Raw genomic sequence first — 21,986 nt, forward strand, 5'->3', positions numbered from 1 at the left:
TTACCTCCGCCCGTGCTATTGCCGGCCTTTGGAGCTAAACCTATCATGAGCTAGCGCAATCTGAGGAATACCCGCAAGTCTGCACACATCCCCCATCGATGACTACTACAACTCACTTCTCTCACCAGACGTCTGTCTACGCCCTTTCTCATTCCCCTCCAGCGCCGCCACCGCCTCATTACTCGCTTTCAGGTGCTCAAACTTCGGTGCATCTTCTCCTAATCCCCATGCAAACACACCACCAAGCCCCTTGTCCTTCATGATGATTCGCATCTTGCGCTTAATAGCCTCAGGCGTATCCCAGGTCCAGAACAAGTTCTCTTCGGCATCCCAGTAGTACTGTCCACCACTAATCTCGTCATAAACACCATTCTCCATCGCACGCTCGTACGATGCGGACAGTTCTTCGGGAACAGAGTCGTGCCATGAGAATGCGCCAGCTTTCCCTAGGTCAGCGCCTGTAACAGGGTCTTCCATGAGTTCTGTCGCGCAGCCGATGGGGTTGACACTGCATGTCGAATTCGCAGCGGTCTTGTACCATTTGATGTAAAATGCCAGTCCCAAGTTCGCCTTCTCAGGCGGTACGCCGGCGTCGAGGTATGCATCGATGGCTTCGAGTGAGTTCTGGATACCGGTATGATGCTTTGTCACGTTGTCGCGACGGTTGAACATGTCATATGTCATGATGTTCAGGTAGTCGACTGACTCCATGATTGAAGGGATGGTAGATGGGGTGAAGGCTAGCATGTCGCGTGATAGACCAGGCACGGCTGCTGAGATGACCTTCTCAGGCCCTACCGCTGAGCGGATTTCTGCTAGTAGCTTGGGGTAAGCAACTATCTCCCAAGCTTTATTGGAGTTGAGATGGCCAGGTGTTTTGTAGTCTTCGCCGTTGCCACCTGGGTATTCCCAATCCATGTCGATGCCTGTTCTAGTTAGCAAATAGCTCTAACGTAGAGACCATAGGATGCAACGCACCGTCAGCACCGGTCACGTCAAGCATAGCTTTGACGTTGCTAGCGAATAGCTTGCGGCTTTCTTCTGTTCTAGCGGCTGTCGAGAAGCCATCTGTGTCACCCCATCCGCCAATCGCAACTTGGATGATCGTTCCATCAGCAAATTTGGGGCGAACTTCTTCAATGGTAGTGAAGAGCGGCCATTCATCTTGCTGGGGAGTGTTGAAGGTATCAGAGCGCATGAAGGCGAGGGCCACATCAGTAATGTTCGATACCAGATTTAGCTCCGGCACCACGTTATGTTGCCTGGTAACCATCAGCGACTTTGGTTCACATAGCATTCACAGGCTTTGGCTTTACCCTGTCAGATACATGATGTACTTCAGCCTCGTCGTGGTGGCCGCTGCAGCAGCGAACGTCCAGGTCATGTAGAGCCATAGCCAAAGTGTTGTAGCCATAGTTTGTGATTTGTCTGGACGTCAAGGCCTTTTCAAAAGGGTACTAAGACGCGTCCAGCCGTGGTATGGTGACAGTGGCTGATGGCAGCGGGTCCCGAAGATGCCCCGCAATTGACTAGGTCCTTCACGGACTAGCGTCTTTGGTCGACATCCCGTCGCACCTGGGCACCTCCAGGGCTGGGTAGGTGCCCGGCAGTCGCGTCTCGTCGAAGGTCAACTCCAAAAGGCCTCGGCCATCGCAACGATAATACCTACAGCTGCTCTGAACGGAGCTGGATCGAGTTTCATGGAGCGTCATGAGCTGACAACTGCTTATTGTGGCTTGCCCCGCTGTCACTGGACTGGCTGGAGCCGTTGCGCGATTGGTAGGAAGAAGCCAAGAGCTTCAGCCTTCCGGCGAGGGTGTCATTCGCGCATTTCATCTTCAGCCTGATCGGTCTGTTGAAGGAAATCTGCGACCTTTCAGCCTACATCCCTTCTCCAGCATTCCAAGGTTTCTTCTACTTTCCTATGGGCGTACATTCACGCAAACGTTATAAGAAGCGCAACCATGTTCACTCCCACGACGGCCGGCTCCCTATCGCCCTACGAAGCTCTCCCTTTATCGCGAGGAAAGATACGGGTTCTGGAGGTTGCGCCCGCAAGCTTCGGTGAGCCCGTCGAGTGCACCATGAAACGCATCTCGCTTCTCGACGATCCGGTGCCAGCCTACGAGACTATCTCATATTGCTGGGGAGCTCCTCGAGATCCGTCCACCATAGAGCTCAATGGACACCTGACAAAAGTACCGGCAAGCTCAGAGGCCGCTGTTAGACGCATGCGACTTAGCGATCGACCGCGAGTACTCTGGATCGACGCCATATGCATCGATCAGTCGTCGACGACAGAACGCAGTGCACAAGTAGCTTTGATGGCGACCGTGTATAGCAATGCGCAGCACAATCTCGTTTACCTTGGCGAAGATGACGACGACATGGCTGAGAGAGCCATCAAGGCTCTCCAGGACGTTATGGATGACATGCGCCCCGCGACTGCAGACTGCACCCTACTGTGGGAAACCGTTCGCAGTGGGACAACGGGCGCCGTTGTAACCTCAAATGAACCTTTCAGCGCGAGTGTTGACTTCGAAGCTCTTGAAGCTCTTTTCAGTCACCACTGGTTCAGGTAAGACTGTACGCCGACCATCTCACGTCGAGTTGAACTCAGCGATTATAGGCGTCTGTGGGTGCTTCAAGAAGTGGTTCTTGCATCATTCAATACCTGCCATTGGGGTACTTATACTTTCGATCTTCTCTATACAGTACGAGCTGTAGCATGGCTCATGTACAAATATCGATACATCCCTGATAGTCTTTGCAATTGCGTTGGCCTGCGCTGTGCCAACGAGATGTTCGAGATCCTCTACCCCGACCGTCGTTTCGCTTCGAGGCGCGGATATCTAGCCAATATGTACGTGACCATTCGAGCATTCGAAAAGACCGAGCCAAAAGACAGCATCTTTGCCATTTTGGGCTTACTGGACAAAGACACGTTTCCAGAAAGCAGTCAAGCAGCATTACTTGAGGTTGACTATGCGAAATCGCTTTCTAGCGTAGTGCGAGATGCTACACGGTATTCTCTGTGTCAAAGAGGCGATCTAGACGCTTTTAACATAATCAATCACTACTTCGACGTTTTAAACGATTGCCAATCGTTTCCGACATGGGCCATTCGCGCAGATCTACAACGGGAAGCTTGGGACGCTTCATACCTACCTGATTATTTCAATGCTAGTGGCGGCCTCGAGGCGCCATCTTTACTTGATGATGTTTCTCTTGGCGAAGAAGTGCTGCTTCTCCAGGGAATAGTTGTCGATGAAGTATGTCAAACGACCGCCACGTGCCTAGAAAGTACTTACAAGAGCGACGAAGAGTTCCATGAGTGGCTGATCTCTGTCATGGGTACAGTTTTGCGCCACTGCAACGTCGCAAGTCGGGAAGAGCTCTATCTAGCCACGGCTTTCACTCTTGTGGTTGAAGAGACCTGGGGTGGAGGACGCGCACAGTCGAGTGATCTGCAGGTCCTTCTAACTTATCTCAAGAGCTTGGCCCCGGACGATAATGATGAAGCCTCAGATGGCGACAGGATCACGAAAGATTTTGACTCGGGAAAGATGATCTCGATGCGCGAAGGTTCTTACCTAGGACATTGTATAGACCGCCGTTTCTTCGTTACCGGGGCTGGGCGCGTGGGTATAGGACCTCGTTGCATGCAACCAGAGGATATCGTTGTAGTCCTAAGAGGAGGCAGATGGCCCTTCATCCTGCGAAAGAAAGGCGACAGTTATTGGCTACTTGGTATCGCGTACGTGCATGGCATTATGGACGGCGAGGCGGTGCAGATGCACAAGGCTCAGGGCGGATCAGAGGAGGTGTTTCATGTACGATGAAGAGGACACCTTTCTACAGGAACGGTCCTGCGCAAGTGTAGTCCTGGGCGACCGGTAAAGATTCGAAGAAGAACGCCTACCTGGACTACTATCGCAACAATCCGCAGACTCATCCTACAATGATTGGAACATACACAGGACCCCCAACCAAGCCCCAGAATAACGACCTCAAGCACGACCAACACGCATCACCAACACATCACACACATCACTCACACCACTCATTCACTCATCACTTCCAAAGCCACAAAGCGAAACACAATCAAGCACATCATAACACACATTCAATACATCTCTCTTACTCACACCATACGGTGCTTTCCAACTTTATGCATTTCCTTATTCTCCACCACCCATACCATGCATACGCCCATTGGGTATCATGACTCCATACCCAGTGCAGTCCAATCCAACCCAATCCATTTCCACACCATGCTATGCAGTACTTTCGTGTATGAAGCAGATAAAAAACCCAAAAAGAAAACGCCCTCGCTATGCATACAAAATCTTTATATGATACACTCCTTCCTCCAACATCTTTGACTTCGCTCCTCCTGTCCATGGTGTGACGCGTAGTTCAATAGTGAAGGGAAGGCCAGGGTACGGGGACGGAAGAATCAGACGACTAATCTGAGAGTTCAATGGCATCGTCTTCCGTTGCACCTGGTTTGCCGTTTGCACCGGGGTCTGCTGCGCCGCCTCCTTCGTCACTGCCGTTCTCACTACCATCGTCTTCATCTTCTTCTTCGTCCTCGTCTTCCTCGTCGAAGGACTCTGCATCCTCATCTTCGTCAATCTCGTCTTCCTCGTCGAGATCGGAGTCTTCGTCGTAATCGAGCAGTTCTTCGTCGTCGCCGTCCTGCATCTCAGAGTCTGCGTCATGGTCGCGGTCGTAGTGCTCTTCCTGCTGCTCCTGCTGTTGCTGGAAGGGTTGGGCTTCGGAGGGAGTAAACTGAGCGCCAGGGTAAGAAGAAGTGGTACCGAAGTGGTCATAAGACTGGACGTCCTCTTCGTTATCGGTCATGATGGCGTGCTCATCCTGAGCATCGACATCGATGACGTGTGCGCCGTTCATCAATGCAAAATCGCTAGTGAACTGGTCTTGCTTGTAGCTCGCCGGCTGGGATGAAGTCTGCTGGACGAAGGAAAGCTGTGTGGGTATCGGTGACGAGATATCCAGTGGCTCTGTGCTGGCGGGTCGGGTGCTAGCGGGTGATTTGCTGAGACCCTGTTCGATTCGGTATGCGCGTACGGCTTCCGCGCCTTGGCCGTAGAGATGGCGCGGTACGAAGCGGCTTGTACGCTCCCAGTATGCTGGACGGTTCTTCATGGATGTGCTGGTGCGGAGGGTGCTGCCGTATGTCGATGTGCCGTATGTGGACTGTCGGCTCTGAGATGCAGAGAGTCCAAGGTTGGGTACGCTGCGACTCCAGTCGTGTTGGACATTTGAAGAAGTGGCGGCCGGAGAAGCAAGACCTCTAGCTCGTGCAATAAGTTGGCTGGCATTCGCGTCCAAGGATCCTGATCGATGCAACGACTTGCCTGGGGTGAAAGAAGGAGGCGGCATTTCAGCTCTTGAATCTGCCAGCGTCCGTCGCGCCCTTGCAATCAGATCGTTCGTGGAATCGTTGAATGAAGACCGTCCGCTGAACGACACTGCGCCGTTGAAGGAGTGAGACGGTGATGTCGTGGATGTTGACTGCCTAAAGGACTCCTTGATGGCATCAGCACGAGCGCGCTGTTCTTCGAGCATAGTTCTCGGTGCTGACTGCTCATGTTGCTCCGGTGCAGGCGACGCTGGTGACAACTTGGGTCGCTTGGGCTCGATGAGCTTGGGCTTCTCTTCGTCTGATGAACCAAAATCGAAGCTGCGCTTCCGGTGCTTGCTCGGATCGATGCCCATAGCGCGCAACCTGAACCAATCCGTCTCGGTCCGGTCTACTGGTGCATTCGCAACGGCTTGCTGATATGCCTGGGAGTATGCGGTGATTGATGTGCTGGCGTTGCTTATGCTCTTGTCAAAGGTAGACTCAGGAGATGGGTTGTTGACCGGCACTGATTTGGCTGAGTTCACACCATTCGTCTCCGAGCTCTGAGCCTGGTGTCGCTGTTGCGTTCGTTTGGCGCGCCGGGAATTCGAAGGTTGCTGAGACACCGATCGCCCCTCTGGTGGTACTGCTGCTGTCGTCTTACCGTTCGATGTTGCCGGCTGTACCGGTGCAGGCGCGTCTGCCGGTTCTTCGTCTGGTCCGGCCTCCGCCTTTGCCCGCTGTTCTTTCAGTCGCTTCCTCCTCTCTCGTGCCTTCTGTAATTTCCTCTTCTTTTGCACCGCCAACATCATCTTGGCCAAGCCTGCCCGCTTCAACTCATCTAGATATCTCTTATGCTTCTGATCTACCATCGCCACTCTCCTCTCCATCTCTACAGTGATTGCAGCTTCCTTCGCTAAATTCATAGCAGCGTTTTCGACGAACTGCATCAGCAATCCCTCCTGGGGGTGGAACATAACATCCGCCGTGAGCGCATGCAATGCCGAGTCCTTCTCTCGTATCCGTGTTTGCCGTGCTTCCTCCTCTTGTGCTTGACGGAATCTCGCCTGTCGAGCCAACTCTTCTTGCTGCTCGCGTGCCTTGCGCTCTCGATCAGCCTGTTCTTGCCGCTGTCGCGCAGCCGCAGCTTCCGCAGCCTCAGCCTCACGCTTCTGCTCTGCTTCCTTCGCTTGCTTTGCTCGTTGGGCTTCCTGTACACGTTGGCGTGCTTCGTCCAGTTTTCGTTGCTTCTCAGCTGCCTCCTTCTTCACCTGCTCTGCCTTCTGTGCTTCATCTTCTTGTGGAGAAGTATCCGTCGGAGGCGGTGTTCCTGATGGGGTGAAGGACTGTTGTGGGGTTCCTTGCGAAGGTGTAGCATTGAACGAAGATCCAGGAAAGTTCAAAGCGGAAGCAGGCTTTGGCGTAGTCCCAGCCGGAGGCTCTTCGCCCCAATGGAATCCTTTCTGGAATTCAGCTTCACGTTTCGCCTGAGCTTGAAGTTTCGCCGGATCAGGGAAAGGCGATACTGGGGTGAAGAGATTCGCTGGAGCTTGAGGTGTTGTAGACTGAGGCTGCGCGGTGTTGTTCTTCAGGAAAGGATTCGCGGGGGTCGGTGTGGTGGTTGGCTCAGACTTCGCAGCATTGTTGAACTTCAAGAAAGGATTTGCGGCAGTCTGTGGCGTCGTAGATTCCGGTTGCGCAGTGTTGTTCTTTAGGAAAGGGTTTGATGATGGCGCAGTCGGTGTCGACTGGAATGAGTTGGTGTCCTTGCGCAAAAATGGATTGGCAGTCGCGTCCGCCGGCTGTCCAAACTGAATGCTGTTCTTGGAAGGATCGAAAAGGCCAGGCTGAACGGCTTTCGCGAATGGATTTGGACTTGTCGTAGAATTGCCATTCTGCTGAAAGGGAGATGCGGTCGCGTTGAAGCCGAAGCCACCAGCAGATGGTGTTGCGTCGGAAGGTTGCTGTTTGAAGACACTGGTGGTCTCTGGAATGAACAATGACGTCTGGTCTTCCATCTGTTGAGCTTGCATAGCAGACAGCCCGCCTTTCTTGGCTTCCTGCACAGTCATGCCTGCGATGACAGTCGACAAGGGACGACCACATCGCTTGGCCTCGACGATAGTTGCGGAGAAAAATTGAGGCTTGATGTCAGCCTTGGCGAGGACATTCGCTTTCCTGTCGTAGTGCTTCTGTTTGATATCCATGAAGCGCTGTCCTTGCTCGTTGAATTCGAAGACAAAACCGTGCGCCTCGCAAAACTCGACGGCCTCGTCTTCAGTGTCCATGCCGAGTACTTCTCTCAGCCTGTCGGTTGTCCAGAATTCGACGGAAACCTGATGCCTGTAGAGACCGACTCGGTAGCAACGCCAGACTACATCCAGTGCAACGTGACGGACCCTGTTGAAGGATATAGCGGCCGCACATGCCATGAGATATGATACCCGGGGCGACTTGATCAACTCCCAAAACCGCTTCCAATTCGACTGGCATTGTACCCAGTTGTCGTAATTCCTGTGAATGAGGATGGACTTGAGGAGGCGGAAGATCTCGAGAGCGGTTTGGACCCGTGGGTTGTTCCGTAAATCGCTAGGTAGACGATGGAGTTCGTTCTCGAGCTGGGTGTTGGCGTAGATGGGAGCCAGGATGAGGCGATATGCCCAGAACTCGGCTTCGCACTCTGATATGATGTTGGCGCGTCGATTGTCGGCGTATCGCTCCTTCAGCGAGATGAGGGTCTGATTCAGCTGCTCGACGTCTTGTTGATGCGAGTAATCGTCCTTGGTACTCCGCGCCATGTGATGAGCCGACAACATGTAGAAGCGGGCGCTGTACTCGAGCGAGGTGAGTAGTACCGCGATGTCGGCCCTGTTCTCGATACGTTGTGTGCGGAGGTCCTTTCGAACGGCTCGTGTGCGGTCCCAAAGCCATGAGTGGAGGAACTGGAAATCGTCTTCGTCTAGGCGGCCGTACAGGTACTTGAGGGTTTTCTGCGGATATTAAATCACGATCATGTAGAGAGTTCTGCTAACTTACCAGACACGTGGCTGGCGACCGAATCTCTGAGACCAGCTCCACGTCCATGCCTGCCGCTGACCGCGCGTATGCCTTGACCATGCGCGACTCATCTGCGATGCGCTGGCTACGGGAGGGTAGGTGTTGGGTCTCGGGTGTGCATTCGGGGGCCTTGACGTCGAGTTCGACTATGCGACGCACGCGCTCGTATTCCGGGCACATTTCCTGGCAAAGACCGTACAGCTTGACGGAGTCGATCAGGCGCATCTGGCCTTCGGGGTTCATGAGACCATCGCGGACGAACTTCTCGCGGATCTTGGGGCGCTCCGCTTTGATCTGTGCCTGTCAGTACTGACTAACCACGGTGATATCTGTAGTCCTTACGTGTTGCAGTCGCTTCTGGTATTCGTGGGGCGCAAAGGAAGGCGCAGAGTTCCCGCCGAACGGATTCGAAGTGGAAGCGTTCCTATAGGCATCTAGTTAGAATAGGCCGCGAGCGGCCATGGAGGCCCTCGTCTAGTATAGATCGCAACGACGGCGGTGGTGTAGTATGCATTCTGGTGATGGCGCCCTCGGTCCGCCCGCGCCCTGTGCCAACGTCAGAGGGAGTATGTCGACTTACGAATTGCCGGAGTCGTTCTTCTGGCGTCCCTGCCCGCCTTTGTATAGACCTTGCGCCGGTCGCTCTTCGTTCTGCGCATTGTTCCTGCCGCGTGCGCGATTCGCGTTGGAGTTGTTGCCGCCTTTGGGACCGCGCCCACGATCGCCTCCGCTGGCGCCTCTCCCACCTCGCGGTGTCGCCATGGTCGCGACTCTATCACGAGCGTGTTAGTGCGCGGTCAGCCAGGGTCAATGGCGAATGCGACGGTGAGGTTCCGGGTGCGGCGAGATGTCGGTAGTCGGATCGGTTGCGCTGGTGGCCGAGTCGGGTTGAGTGCGACTGGCGGGCGCTGCGAGAAAGCATCAAAGGCCCATCCGTGTCGCGAACAAGAGAGCCACGGATGAGCTCAGAGCCCGGGCCTGTGACGCGGTCCTAGCGCCTTGGCACACGACGTGTGGCTGGTGCCCGAGTCGCCGCTTCCACTTTCACCCTTGCTTGCAACATCAACACCTCAATTCACTCATAACATCACGCTTAGCATTAAGAAGCTAGTAGATTCGATATCTCGATTGATATCTAACATATCCGAAATGCGTAACTATCGACATGCGATACTTACATGTCTTTTCTCCCCTTATTTACCTCTCCGTGGGTTCGACCGTCTCGCCTCCACAATACTGACGGCCACCCACCTTCATCCACTTCTTCTAAAGACCAGCTACCCCCCAGGTTTTATACAACGCCGTTCAGCAAGAACAATCCCAAACATAGGCAATCCGTTCCCTATCCAATTACGTCCTCCACTAAGCAGCCATGAACTTTTGTACCAGCGTCGTTGCAATGCAGTCGTGGGCGGCGTGACGTCGTATGGGGTATATTGCAAGACATGGACCATGTAGAATGCAAAATCAAGAAAGTGCACCAAAGCATATTCCAGCGAGTGTGCCGAGGCATCCAGCTTGGGAGGTGCCCAGTCGCTGTGCTGGAACGGAGCTTGACAAATGCGACATGATAGAAGATGAGTATTGAGTAATGAGATCGTCGCAATCGTGAGTCGTTCCGAAGAAAGAAAAACATAAAGATGAACCGAAACGGATTCGAGCATGTAAGCAACACGAAATAATGCACGCTAAGTCGCAGGCGGTTAATGATGAGAGCCTTCCGACTCACAGCTGATGCTGGACAAGTGCGGTAGGCCGTCGAAGAACGACGGGACAAACATGTCATACTCGTAAGGATATCCGGTATTGCTGCTGAAGGCGGTACTCTCGTCTTGGTGATGGTACGGTGTATCGAACATGGTGAATGGCTGGTGGTATCCTGATGCAGACACTGGCACTAGGTTGTTTGAGCCAGGAGCCTGTCGTGACTGCGGTACATGGTGGTAGCCTGAATGATTAGTACAGTACTGCATCGGCTGGCTGCATTGCAAGTCACTCTGACCGCGGGTCTGGTTATGGAACGGGGTGTGGTTGGCCACCTTGACGTCTAGGTCCATGTCCTCATCTAGATGAAGAGAGTGCATCGACTGTCCAAAAGAGGTGTTGGGCGTCGTAGTAGAGCTGCATGGATGCATGTGTTGTGGTTGAGATATTGCCGGTCCTTGAATGGGGGCTTGCGCTTGCTGTTGCGATGTCTGGGGTCGCCGAGCTTTCTCCTCCCGTGGCAGGTGCGACTCAGTCGCGGTGTTGTCAACCTCGGTCTCGTTGCCAGATACATCGGCGTCGGGCTCTATCCTCGGAGGCGGAGTAGCCCTGGCCCGTCGGAAGCGCTTCCTAGGTACGGGTTGCTGGCGTGGCGGTCTCGTCAATGGCTGCCAAGTCACATGCGTCCCTCTGCGGGGGTCTTGGTTGTTTGTGCCTTCGAAGAGGTTGTAGTTGAAGATGTGGTCTTCGTATAATTGCGCAATGTCGAAGAGGTTCGGTAGAATCTCGGATAGGGCTCGGCCTTGCATCCGCTCACTGAATCTGGATCCTTTCGACGAGGAGAACTGGTCTGGCGGCGTGGTCTCAACGGCATACTGCGCGGCGTGTTTGAGCTTGGCGACCCATGGACTTCTACGCTTGGCCTCGTCGATTTTGCGGTGCTGAAGCATGAGGTCGACTGCAAGTTTCAAAAGGCCTAGGAAAATTAGCTGTTGCTCAAGTTCAGAGACAGATGTGATGACTTGCCCGCCTTGTCCAGATGCGAAGGCTCTTCATAGGGTACATCGTGGGGCCACCAAGGTGGGGTGCATTCAGAGGGCTGCTCCTTGGGCAGCTTCTTGTGGTAGGGCCCGTACAGGCTGAGACGCTTAGGCTCTAGTTGCTTGACCCAAGCCGTGACGATGGGCCGCACTGGTTTCATAGTGAGCTCATCGAGTCTTCGGTGGAAGAAGCCCATCAACGGTTTGACATCGCCAATGTAGAAGGTGTAAGACTTCTGTGTTGCCACAGGGACATCTCTATCGTCGTACTGCTCGTCGTCTCCATCTTCGCTGAAGTGCTGAGCTGCGCCTTGACGCGGTTCCCCTGGGCGCGACCGAGCTCTCTTCCGGCTCTTGGGTTGAACATCTCCCGACGTAGCTGGGCCTGTTAGCGGGGGCGCATACAGAGCAGGCATTCGATCTTACCCGGTACCTGGACCACAGCAGGCTGGTAGACTGGCGTGGGGATGGCTTTAGGCGGATCTGCCAGACGGGCTACTCCCTGCGACTTTGCTGGGCCGTTGCACAGGTGTTCGAAGCCAGGGATAGGCCTAAAGACGTGTTCCTCTCGGCCCTCAGGCGAGATGACCTTCCAGCAGCCGATAGGTGTAGGGACGGCAACAGGCTCCTCTGGTTCGTCCTTCTTGATGGTGGCTTCGACGGCGTGCGAGGATGTTGCCTGGAGAAGTCAGCATATGTGCTCGTCGCTATTGCCGTCTATGATGCCACGCGCCTGCCGGGTCCGGTTATTTGGGCCAAGGCGGCCGCTAATCGTCACGCCAGCGGCTCATGTGGAGGGAGGACCCGAAACCTTATCTACAGTGCCCCCGAACGCAAAAAGAAACCGTACTCACCGACGACTGCTCCTTCACATCACCAGCGTAAACCGTTGCCCACGCGTTTTCCCCAAATCGGTCTACCGCCATGGCGCCGCCATCGTCCTTCCGTATTGGTCGCCGGTCCTTCGCGTGAGGAGCCAATGGGTCCACAGCCCGGAACATCGCCATCGGTAGCTATGGAGCTGCAGCTGGCGAATCCCGCGAACTGATCGATGGATCGCCTTTGTGTCGTATGGGCGTATTTTTCCGTCTTATGGCGCCCGAGGAAAGCTCGAAAGTACGAACAGGCTACGCATCGGTCAGTTAGCATCTTATACTCTACAGGAGCCATGCCCCTGGAGCGACCGAATGAGGCAGTATTGCTTGACGAAATGACCAAGATCATCTACATAGACTAGTCGAGTACAGTTTTGGAGTGCGCACACTTCGCTTAACCTATTGCGCTGGCAGTGCTTACCTGAAAAGAGCAAGTTCTAGAGGAACCCCAGTCTTTGGATGAACGCAAGATGCCCCTCTTCCGCTGCAGATCCGAGATAAGCCAGAGCTCAATGCCGAGTTGGATGCCAACGAAAAGCCTCTGCTTTATCCAACAACGATGAGAGGCACGACTCGTCACGAGCTTCGAGCCACAGCAACGATGCTTGGATAAGGTGGCTAGCCGAAAAAGGCTGGGTGCGGAATCGGAGGAGGGTGGCACACAAGCCTGACCGGTCTTCCGAAGATTTTGTGCCAATGATGCAAACCTAAAAAGAGCCACGGTCTCAAGGATAAAATGCAAATACAAGAACGTGATACTGACAGCAACAATAGGACCGAATGTATTGACCGGGCTCTCAGGTTATAAAGCAGGCCTTGTTCTGCTATGACAACTGAGCCCTGCACTTTTCGACTCCTATCTACTGCACGTAACCTCACAGAATCCACTTGGCGACGACAACACCCCGGCATTTCAGCAAACGAGAGAAGACATCGCATGATCTGGCCACCCCGCGGATGTCGACTCGAGGGCTACCGCAGGTGTTAAGGGATTGAGGCCTCATCAGGCCTACGCATCTGAATTGGGCTTGCGGAGACGTCTTGTGCATGACTCCCGCTTCCCCGTCCGCACCTGCCTTCACTCTCAGTCGACACGATGCCGAAAAGATGACGAGTGTTAGGCGCGAACAGGGGTCAATGTCTCCACAAGGATGTATACACACTAGCGCTAAAGCATGCTGCATAACGGACACGGGGTCGTGCCGTGGGATTCCATCATGCAAATCAGCAAATCGTATCTGGAGGCCTCGAATCTCCGATGAGTGGTTCCATGGGAGATCTGTTGGGCATCGAACACCTGCACACTGCCATCGTCACTGTGGCAGATACCGAAATCAACATCCGATCATATATTGGATGTGGACGTGTCAGGACTTAACCCCACCTTCCACCTTTACACATCCCACGTGAGGAAGTACGCTAGCACACACTTCGACGATGGCGCTTTTCGGAAGACCAAGGATGGCTAGACCTCGCCGTTCTGTGGGTTTCGTTGATCCTCGGGATCGTCCTCGCTCGCCAACCTCGCTTACCGCATTTCCGCCAGCCATCGCATGAGGCGGAGGGGCAGTGGAGGTCAGAGACGACCTTCCCGCATCCCCGAACCAAAGATACATAGCCGCTCAAGCAGCCAAAGGGTCTTCGACTACCGATTTCTATGTCTACTTTAACGCCACGGCCAGACTCGTCTAGACGAGATACAAAGGAATCCTTCACAGATCCCGTTTCGATGTCGCTCAGGCCCGCACCGCTCATCCGCTTACCAGGCTGTTGGCGTGAGATTGAGTTCAGTCTGACTCAGTATCTGATCGATCTGGCTGTAAGAACGCCCAGAACAAGTTAGACAAAAAACGTCCATCTCGCTACTGCGTGCGCACTGGAACAATGCTGAAAAAGATTCCTGCACATCGCCGCGACATGCAACTCCCCTTCCTGCTGTTCTACCCCCAATTTTCCACCACTGACCTACCTCACCGCCAGCAACCTGCCAGATCTAAACAAGCCAACCTCTAGCAGATCAAATCGTATCGACGTCCCCAAACCAGACCCAGACCCAGGCTTCCCTTTCCCGAGCGCCACACCGCCCTCGCACTAGCAAAGCGGAGATAACGTGTCACCCCGTTGCACAACCTTCTTCTAATACGGCAACGGGCCGCTGGGCTAAACTAAACGCACACTATCTGCATGCAAGTCTACACCCGTTGCATGCACCACCCACGTCCAGCTTCCGTTTCCGCACCTCATCAACCAGTAACATGCACCAATCTCGCCTTCTCATTACCCTCCGGCATATATGCGCCACCCGCAAGAAGCGGAAGGTGGTGAACCGCGTTTAGTCGTCCACGGCTGTCGTGTCACGCATGCTTACCTTGCAACTTGGCTTTTCCTCTTTTTCCTCCTGTCCCTCGTGTAAGCAGGGGGTAAACAGTGGGCGGGTGGACATCGCTTCGAGCCCGTTCTTCGCGTCGAGTTACGAAGTTAGATGGGAGGACGTGCAGAGGCTGTCAATGCGTGCGTGACGCCGGAAAGTAGTTTCTGGTTTCGTATCGAAGGCGCAGGGGTAGCGGGACTGGAGCCGGGTTGGATGCGTGGGCTTCTGGATCGTGAAGTCGTGGTGCTGCAGCGCTTTCACCGCCAGGTCAAGGTACACAGCGATGATGAGGGTGTAAGGTTGGGGTTGGGTGGTGAAACGTTTACTTCCGAAGGTCGAGAGCAGACTGCTGACACTGGACTGTGATTGATGCAGAGACGTAGATATGATGCAAGGTAGAAACCGGGTGTATGGGTTGAGTAGTTGATGATTGCATGGTTCTGGTCGCCGAGGTTAAAGAGCGGTTACTGTAGCCGCGTCCAACGGGTTTTGCTTCCATCTACGCCTGGAGAATAGACTTGGTGGAATAGCGCTGCAATATATAGATCGCGATATATGCTGGAATCCTCACGTCACATGTTCTTCACTTCGCTATTCTTGGCTGTAGTGATGCATTGCCATACCTATCGTTAAATGTCCAAAGAGAAGTCATGTCCACTGAAAATCACCGAATGGATAACTATGTCATGTCACTGCCAATCTATCATGTTTGCACGGAGGTAAGAAAGAGAAATAGATGCACGTTAGACCCAGTATTAAAATTTTGTACACGTTCCCAACTCAAACTACGTCGCCCACCTGCGAGTTGATCACTCATCTGCTTTTCCCCTCTACCTCCATCACTGCTGAAAGTTTTCCGCTCACCACAACGCCTCGCCATGCTATGAAAACGGTGCAACCCCAACGTATCTATTCTGCGAACGTCTCTAGAAAAACTGATGTGTCAACGTTCTCCACACCCCTCTTCTATCTTCGTCAGTCACCTTCCCCCTTACGACTGAGTCATATCCAACGCATTCAACAGCCCCGCCTCCTTAACCAACTCATAAAACAGTCCCTTCCGTCTAACCAACTCTGCCGGGCTATCAAACTCTTTGACCTCGCCCTTGTCCAAAACGATAATCCTGTCTGAGTCCAAGATAGTGTTGATGCGATGCGCAATAGTGATGATTGTGCGGTTGTTGAACATGCTGGTACGGAGCGTGGTTTGCAGCATGGCGTCGGTTTCGACGTCGACGGCGGCTGTGGCTTCGTCCAGGACGAGGATGTTGGAGGGAGTGAGGAGGGCGCGGGCGAGGGAGACGAGCTGGCGTTGACCGGAGGAGAGGTTGGAGCCGCCTTCGTTGATGGTGGCGTCGAGCTTGCCCGGCATGGAGGAGATGTGGTCTTTGAGGCGGGCGTGGTCTATGGCAATGGTTAGTTGCATGTTGAGTGGGGTGGTTTGGAGCGGACTTACCTAGTACACTCCAGAGCTCGGTGTCGTCGTGAACATGGCCTGGATCGAGGTTGTCGCGCACGGTACCTTCAAAGAGCGCTGCATCTTGTGGGATGATGGCCAAGCGCCTGCGGAGATCGAGAAGACCGATAGTGCTGGTGTTGAGATTGTCGATGCTTACATTACCCTCCGCAGGCTCGATGATGCGGAAGAGCGCGAGGGTAAGTGAACTCTTGCCAGCGCCTGTTCGTCCAACGACACCAATCTTCTCCTTTGGCTTGATGGAGAGGTTGACGTTCTTCAGCACCAAGTCAAGACCAGGCCGATATCGGGTGCTGTAGTTGTCGAAAGTGACCGCGCCCTGGGACGGCCAGCTGATTGGTGGCCTGTTCTTGGAGATGATCTCAGGCGCCTCGCTGGGTAGCGCGGCATACTCAAGCACACGTTCCACAGAAACGATGTTGGTCTCCACTTCAACAGTCTGGCGAACGATCCAGTTGAGACTTTGAGTGATTTGAAGCGCATACGACATGGCCAGACCCACAGTACCAGCCGATAGGCCACTGTGACTAGCGACGGACACGATGGCGAGGCCCGCAGCTGCCAAGATGATGACTGAGCCAAGGAACTCTAGGCGAACAGCTAGCCATCGGTTGGCGCTGATGGACGGGTAGTATGCACGCAGATTGGCATCGACACGCCACTCATTCTCCATTTCGAAACGCTTCTGCTGGTTGTACGCGCGGATTGTGCTCATGCCGCTGAGACTCTCCTGGAAATGGGCATAGATTGGGCTGCGGCTAACGCTGTCGAGGCGCTTGAGCTCCCGTGATGTGCGCAGGTAATATCGCTGGATGTAAAGGTAGAGTGCGCCGAGCGGCAGGATAAGCGCAACGAAGGCCGGGGTCGACCACGAAATGACGACAAGGGTGAAGCCGGCTGCATCAGTCAGTCAGTCAAGTGTTACACAGAACGGGTTGAGTGTGGGGTGGCTGCATACCTCGGGCGGAATTGACGAAGAGCATGTTGAAAGTTCGGCTAGAGGCACATGTTAGAAAGCCACCGGCAGACGATTCAGAGAGATGAACTCACGCTAGCACTTCGTCGACTCGGTAGATGTCACTGTCAAACAAGTTAGCCAGTGTCGGTGAAGCAAACATAAGGGTCCAGGGTCATGCTCGGCGAGGCAGTGGGCGACGGTTAGACTGGTCAAGAAGACCTCCACCACCGCCCCTCCGCCTCCCCCACCCACCCATGTTCGGCGAGGAAGTGGGCGAACAGGTCAAACATGCTCGGCGAGGAGAATGCATGAACAAGGTATCGGCAGACGTGGACCGGACCGCGGCAATGACTTACCTCGAAAATCGATTGAGTATGCGTCCTGCAGGTGTAGTCTCAAAGAAGCTCATTGGCGAGCGGAAGATGGCAAACGCCATCCGCTCGTGTAGCTTCCTGCTAGCTTCGATGGAGCAGAAAATCCAGAGGATCAACGTCTGCACCACGACCAGGGCAGCAGATCCCACGCCAAACGCAAAGTAGATGCCGATGTATTTCCCCACATGAGGGTTCCCGCCGTAATGCTGGTTGATCTCTGACCAATGCTTGAGCCACACGCTTGCGCCTGCATGATATTAGCGTCAACCTCAAAAGACGAAAAAGTGACGAGCCAATAGCGTGCTGTCAGAGGCCAAGGACCATGTAGAAGCACCCAAGGCTGTGCGACTTACCGATTGATGATGTTTGAGCACCCAAAAGGAGCATCAGATAGATGGCGACAGCTGCAAGATTGCTTGTCTTTGCATATTCGCCGTAAACAGACCACTTGACCTTGCCTTGCTCAGAGAACTCCTTGGTCTGCTTGCTCTTGAGCCCACCGCCCTCTTCATCGTTCATCTTGCCACGAGGTCCCTTGAAACTGGCAGTGCTGGCTCGACGAAGGGTCTGGAAGCTCGACTTGCGGCCCGTACCGCCTCCGACCCTCAAAGGAGCGAGAGTTGCGCCACCCTCCTGGGCGGCTTCAGCTTCGGCTTGATCCTCCTCGTCGTCTTCGCCAGTGGGACTACCACCGTAGACTGTAGAATCTTCGTCGCTCATAATGCTGTCGGATGTGCGAGTGCTGTCGTCTTCTCCTTGATCTTCGTTCTGAGATGTCTTGATAAGCTGGGCGATTTCACCCTTCATGGCCATTAGTTGTCCGTAGCTGCCTCTCTCTAGAATCTTTCCTTCGCGCAGTAGCAGGATCATGTCGGCTTCCATCAGAACGGGGATGGAGTTGGTTGCTAGAATCCTGGTCTTGCCCGCAAGTAAACCCTTGGGCCCGAGTACGTTGTCGATGAGATGACGTCCAACGTGCTGGTCAACAGCGGATAGGCAGTCGTCGAGAAGATAGATGTCCGCACGAGCATACACAGCACGAGCAAGCGTTAGTCGGGCCTTTTGACCACCTGAAAGTGAGATACCTCGTTCACCGACCTCGGTCTGGTCGCCATCGGGAAGGGAGCCAAAGTCGTCTCGTAGTGCACAGGCATTGACGGTCTTCTCGTAGAACTGAGGATCCCAGCGATGACCAAATACGATGTTCTCGCGAACGGAAGCGTTCATGACCCAAGCTGACTGTGGAACATAGGCAGTCTTTCCGCGAAGAACGACCTCTCCATGTATCTTCCAGAGGTCACCGAGAACTGCTTGAAGAAGCGATGACTTGCCTGCACCGACGCGACCGACAATACACGCGAGGTCTCCCTTGTGCGCGGTGAAGTTGATGTCATGGAGAGCACGGCGCTCGGCGTTCTTGTCCCAAGTGAAGCTAGCATCGCGGATGCGCACCGACTCGTCGCCATTCTCAGTCACAGCGTCTTCGCGAATAACGGCATCCTCCTGCAACTCATCGGCAGTCAGGTAGCCAGTAATACGGCCAACAGCTACACTAGCCTCAACGATGGCGGTGATAACCATAGGGAGGATGGCAAGTGGGAAAGTGAGGAGGTTGAAGAGCGTAAGAGCAGGGAAGACAATGTCAGTTGTCAGAGCACGGTTCTGCGTCCAGACGAAGACACCAAAAGTTGAGCACGACACCAAGAACGGAGTTGTAGACCATGTGAATGTGGAGAACGCCTGGGTCGCACCAATCTTGCGCAAGGTCTTGAGTTCCTGGTCGTTTCGGATGGTGTTCAGGCGGTTGGCAAAGGCAGTCGTCCAAGCGTAGAGCTTGATCGACTTCATGTTGTTGAGAATCTCAGAAATCAGTTTGGTACGCGAATCCTTGTTCTTCATCTGCTCCTTCTGCAGAGTCTTCATCCACCGTGCAATCACACCGTTGATAGGAATCATGACGAACATGGCGGCAACACCTGCGAAACAACTGACACCAAGCAATTGATACAACGATAGCATGCACAGGATGATTTGGAAAGGAGCTGACCACAGTTGTTGTCCGTATTGCGCAAGATCTTGGAGACGCTGGGTATCCACGGCCATGTAGTTGACGATATCACCGGTTGACTTGGACGCGCGACCCTCGTTGGAAAGACGGGTGGACTTGGAGTAGATGGCAGCCGTGAGCGAAGACTTGATGCGCATGCCGGTCTCGAAAGAGCGCTGGAAGTATTGGTGGAGGCAGGCAGTCTGGGAAACGGATACAGCGAACATGGCAAGCGCGATAGCCGCACCACGAATGAGAGGCTGGGGCTCTCCGGGGTAGTTGGCGCGGTAAGAATCGACGAAAGTGATCAGAAGTCTCAGCAACTGGGGCTGAGCGAAGTTCAGGACGTCGCTTATGGTCTTGATGGCAGCGCCGCGGAAGTAGGGACCGCCGAATGAGCGGAACATGGCCAGCCACAACGAAGGGCGCTTCTTCTCCATCTCGTATTTCCACGCATCCTCAAACGTCTGCGAAGTGTGTCGTGTCGTGTCGCGCTTTCGCAGGTTCCACAGGCTGTCCTGGGTGAGGAAAGTCTTGTATCCTTGCTTCATCATCGGTGTCATCCAGCCAAATGTCAAGACAGAGAAGACGTCTGCGTATTCGTATGGACATTCATCGTCGTCCCCAAGCATGTCGTAGTCGCTCATACGCTTCGGGACCAGCCATTCCAGGATGAATGAGAGCCCAGCCAATCCAACACTAGCGCAGAAGACTGCGAAGTATGCCACATGTTCGCGATGTACCTGCTGGGAGACGAGGGAGCGGAGCTTGACGGCGTATGCGATGAGCAGGAAGAGCCAGTAGAAGAGGACCACGCCGTTGGCATTTCGCGACCGCCAGTGTTCGATATACTGGATGTTGAATATGAAGCCGAGAGAGACGACGGTGATTATCGATGTCCAGAAGCGGAAGTCACCGGCCCATACGTCTTTGTAGTATTCGATCTGGAGGGCTGCCTGGACTGCTGTGGTGGCGATGAGGGCGCCGAGTGACGTCTGGTGGCGCAAATTGTTAGCAACTGTTCAATCTAATACCTAGATGAACCCAAAGTTTCGAACATACCAGCTTCGCGTAAAAGTGCCAATTGCGCTTCACAGGCTGCGGTGGGCATTTCCTGTAGAGATACCACAACGCGCCTACTCCGCCCACGATTCCAAACGCCGCGACGACCGCTATCCACACGTCCAAGAAGCACGGAGTGAAGTCATATCGTATCGGGCTGATTGGGCCCCAGCCCTCGCTATTACCGCATAATGGCTGGCGGTGGTGCTTCGAGGCTGTCAGATAGCCGTGCGCAAGCGGTATGCTGGGGAGAAAGGGCGTCTGTTGTTGGCCCTGCATCGATCGGATGGTGCTTGTGATTGCCGGGGCTCTGGTTATCGCAGAGTCTGGGCAGATCAGGACGTCGAAGGCGGCGAGAAGGTGTCTAGGCGGTTGCGACGCGAGGGCACTTTTGACATGAGAGCTCGGGCCGTCGGTATGATATAATCATTGCTGCTTACTAGCCCTACTCCCGATAACGCCGCGAGCTACCCAACCGACTAACCCCCAGTATGTGGTAATAGACTATGCCACGATACCGATGATCCGAATGAACGCAGCGTAGTCGAGCCTACACCGGAGTACAGCATAGAGGCTGTGTGGCTGCCTCGTGGACCATGGGCGCATGCGACACTGCCGAAAACGTCGCGAACCGATGGGCCGGTCTTTGTCCGATCACCATCCCGGCGAACAGGTTCGCAGCTGCCTCCCAAGATCAGGACACCAGATCACGTGCGCGACCATCTCGAATTGCGCGCAACGTCAATCTATTATCGCATCGATCTTTGATGTTCATCGTCGGTCACAGACAAAAGTTGTAGTACTGGCGGTGTAAAGTGGGAAAAAGAAAGGTGGCGGGACGCGTGCTGTCTACCTACATACCCAACGGCCTCTGCTTCGCAACCACTTCACCACCAACAACCCAAGCGAACCCTGAATTTAAGAGATGGAAATATTCAAGAACTCTGGTCAGCGAATAGGACTTCCGTCAACGTACGAATTAGACCCTCCACGCACTGCGCTCATTACACCCAAGCGTGCATACCAGGTACCACCATCTCGAATTCTCAACGCCAACAGTCGTCTACAACATGTCGCAGTCCTATAATCTAGCAGCTAGTGGCAGCAACGAATAAAGACGCTTGTGAATACCAGCGCTGACATGTCCAGATCAGTTCCTTGGTTCCAGTTCCGCCGATAAAGGCCCACTTAGCTCCAACGCATGCATGCCGCATGTCAAAATCAGCACCCACTAAACACCAAGACCCCACGACCCACACCCCCGGCTTGGAATGCGATCTCAGGCTGATGCTACAGAAAGCTGATGTTCCTGCTTCTTCGCTAGGTCACAAGTCGTCTTCTGGGTTTATAACCTCCACCAGCCACCCATTCTTTCACATACGACCATAGGACAATGAGAATTAGGCTTCCCGTCCGCTCAGCCATATACAAGCATTGTACCGGCGGATTAGTAGTTAGGTGGGTGACCACTAGCGAATCCCCGCTGTTGTATGTTTTTGCACTTTTTTACCATCCTTTTTGCTACCAGGTTCGATGACCAGAGGCATCCCGGAGACGACGAGCCTACTACCCGGGAACATGACAGACAGCCTCTACTACCCTTAGAGAGCTATGTCACTTGTTCACAATAGGCCCTTTCCAATTCCAACA

At 54.0% G+C, this 21,986-nt stretch overlaps 6 protein-coding genes across 6 annotated transcripts; 1 reads left to right on the plus strand and 5 right to left on the minus strand.

The window, feature by feature from the left end:
- Positions 1-105: 105 nt before the first annotated feature.
- J4E84_007630 (uncharacterized protein) lies at positions 106-1,198 on the minus strand (the record flags this gene model as incomplete). The annotated part of the gene is made up of 2 exons (XM_049390213.1): positions 106-926; positions 979-1,198. 2 exons carry the CDS (start codon positions 1,196-1,198, stop codon positions 106-108), a joined length of 1,041 nt encoding a protein of 346 aa, XP_049242066.1.
- A 766-nt stretch (positions 1,199-1,964) lies between these two features.
- On the plus strand, positions 1,965-2,582 carry J4E84_007631 (uncharacterized protein; the record flags this gene model as incomplete). Its single annotated transcript, XM_049390214.1, has 1 exon — positions 1,965-2,582. The coding sequence occupies one exon, from the start codon at positions 1,965-1,967 to the stop codon at positions 2,580-2,582; it is 618 nt and encodes a 205-aa protein (XP_049242067.1).
- A 1,885-nt stretch (positions 2,583-4,467) lies between these two features.
- J4E84_007632 (uncharacterized protein) lies at positions 4,468-9,190 on the minus strand (the record flags this gene model as incomplete). The annotated part of the gene is made up of 4 exons (XM_049390215.1): positions 4,468-8,361; positions 8,408-8,722; positions 8,771-8,852; positions 9,009-9,190. 4 exons carry the CDS (start codon positions 9,188-9,190, stop codon positions 4,468-4,470), a joined length of 4,473 nt encoding a protein of 1,490 aa, XP_049242068.1.
- Positions 9,191-10,131: 941 nt separating this feature from the next.
- On the minus strand, positions 10,132-11,082 carry J4E84_007633 (uncharacterized protein; the record flags this gene model as incomplete). The annotated part of the gene is made up of 1 exon (XM_049390216.1): positions 10,132-11,082. One exon carries the CDS (start codon positions 11,080-11,082, stop codon positions 10,132-10,134), a length of 951 nt encoding a protein of 316 aa, XP_049242069.1.
- Positions 11,083-11,117: 35 nt separating this feature from the next.
- J4E84_007634 (uncharacterized protein) lies at positions 11,118-12,098 on the minus strand (the record flags this gene model as incomplete). The annotated part of the gene is made up of 3 exons (XM_049390217.1): positions 11,118-11,557; positions 11,578-11,851; positions 12,027-12,098. 3 exons carry the CDS (start codon positions 12,096-12,098, stop codon positions 11,118-11,120), a joined length of 786 nt encoding a protein of 261 aa, XP_049242070.1.
- Positions 12,099-15,409: 3,311 nt separating this feature from the next.
- Positions 15,410-20,615, minus strand: J4E84_007635 (uncharacterized protein; the record flags this gene model as incomplete). The annotated part of the gene is made up of 7 exons (XM_049390218.1): positions 15,410-15,822; positions 15,875-16,792; positions 16,854-16,891; positions 16,946-16,975; positions 17,210-17,474; positions 17,581-20,269; positions 20,337-20,615. The coding sequence occupies 7 exons, from the start codon at positions 20,613-20,615 to the stop codon at positions 15,410-15,412; spliced, it is 4,632 nt and encodes a 1,543-aa protein (XP_049242071.1).
- Between the last annotated feature and the right edge of the window lie 1,371 nt (positions 20,616-21,986).

Source organism: Alternaria hordeiaustralica (genome assembly GCF_023758085.1).
Source record: "Alternaria hordeiaustralica strain BMP 2776 chromosome Unknown scaffold_17, whole genome shotgun sequence".
Lineage (NCBI taxonomy): Eukaryota > Fungi > Ascomycota > Dothideomycetes > Pleosporales > Pleosporaceae > Alternaria > Alternaria hordeiaustralica.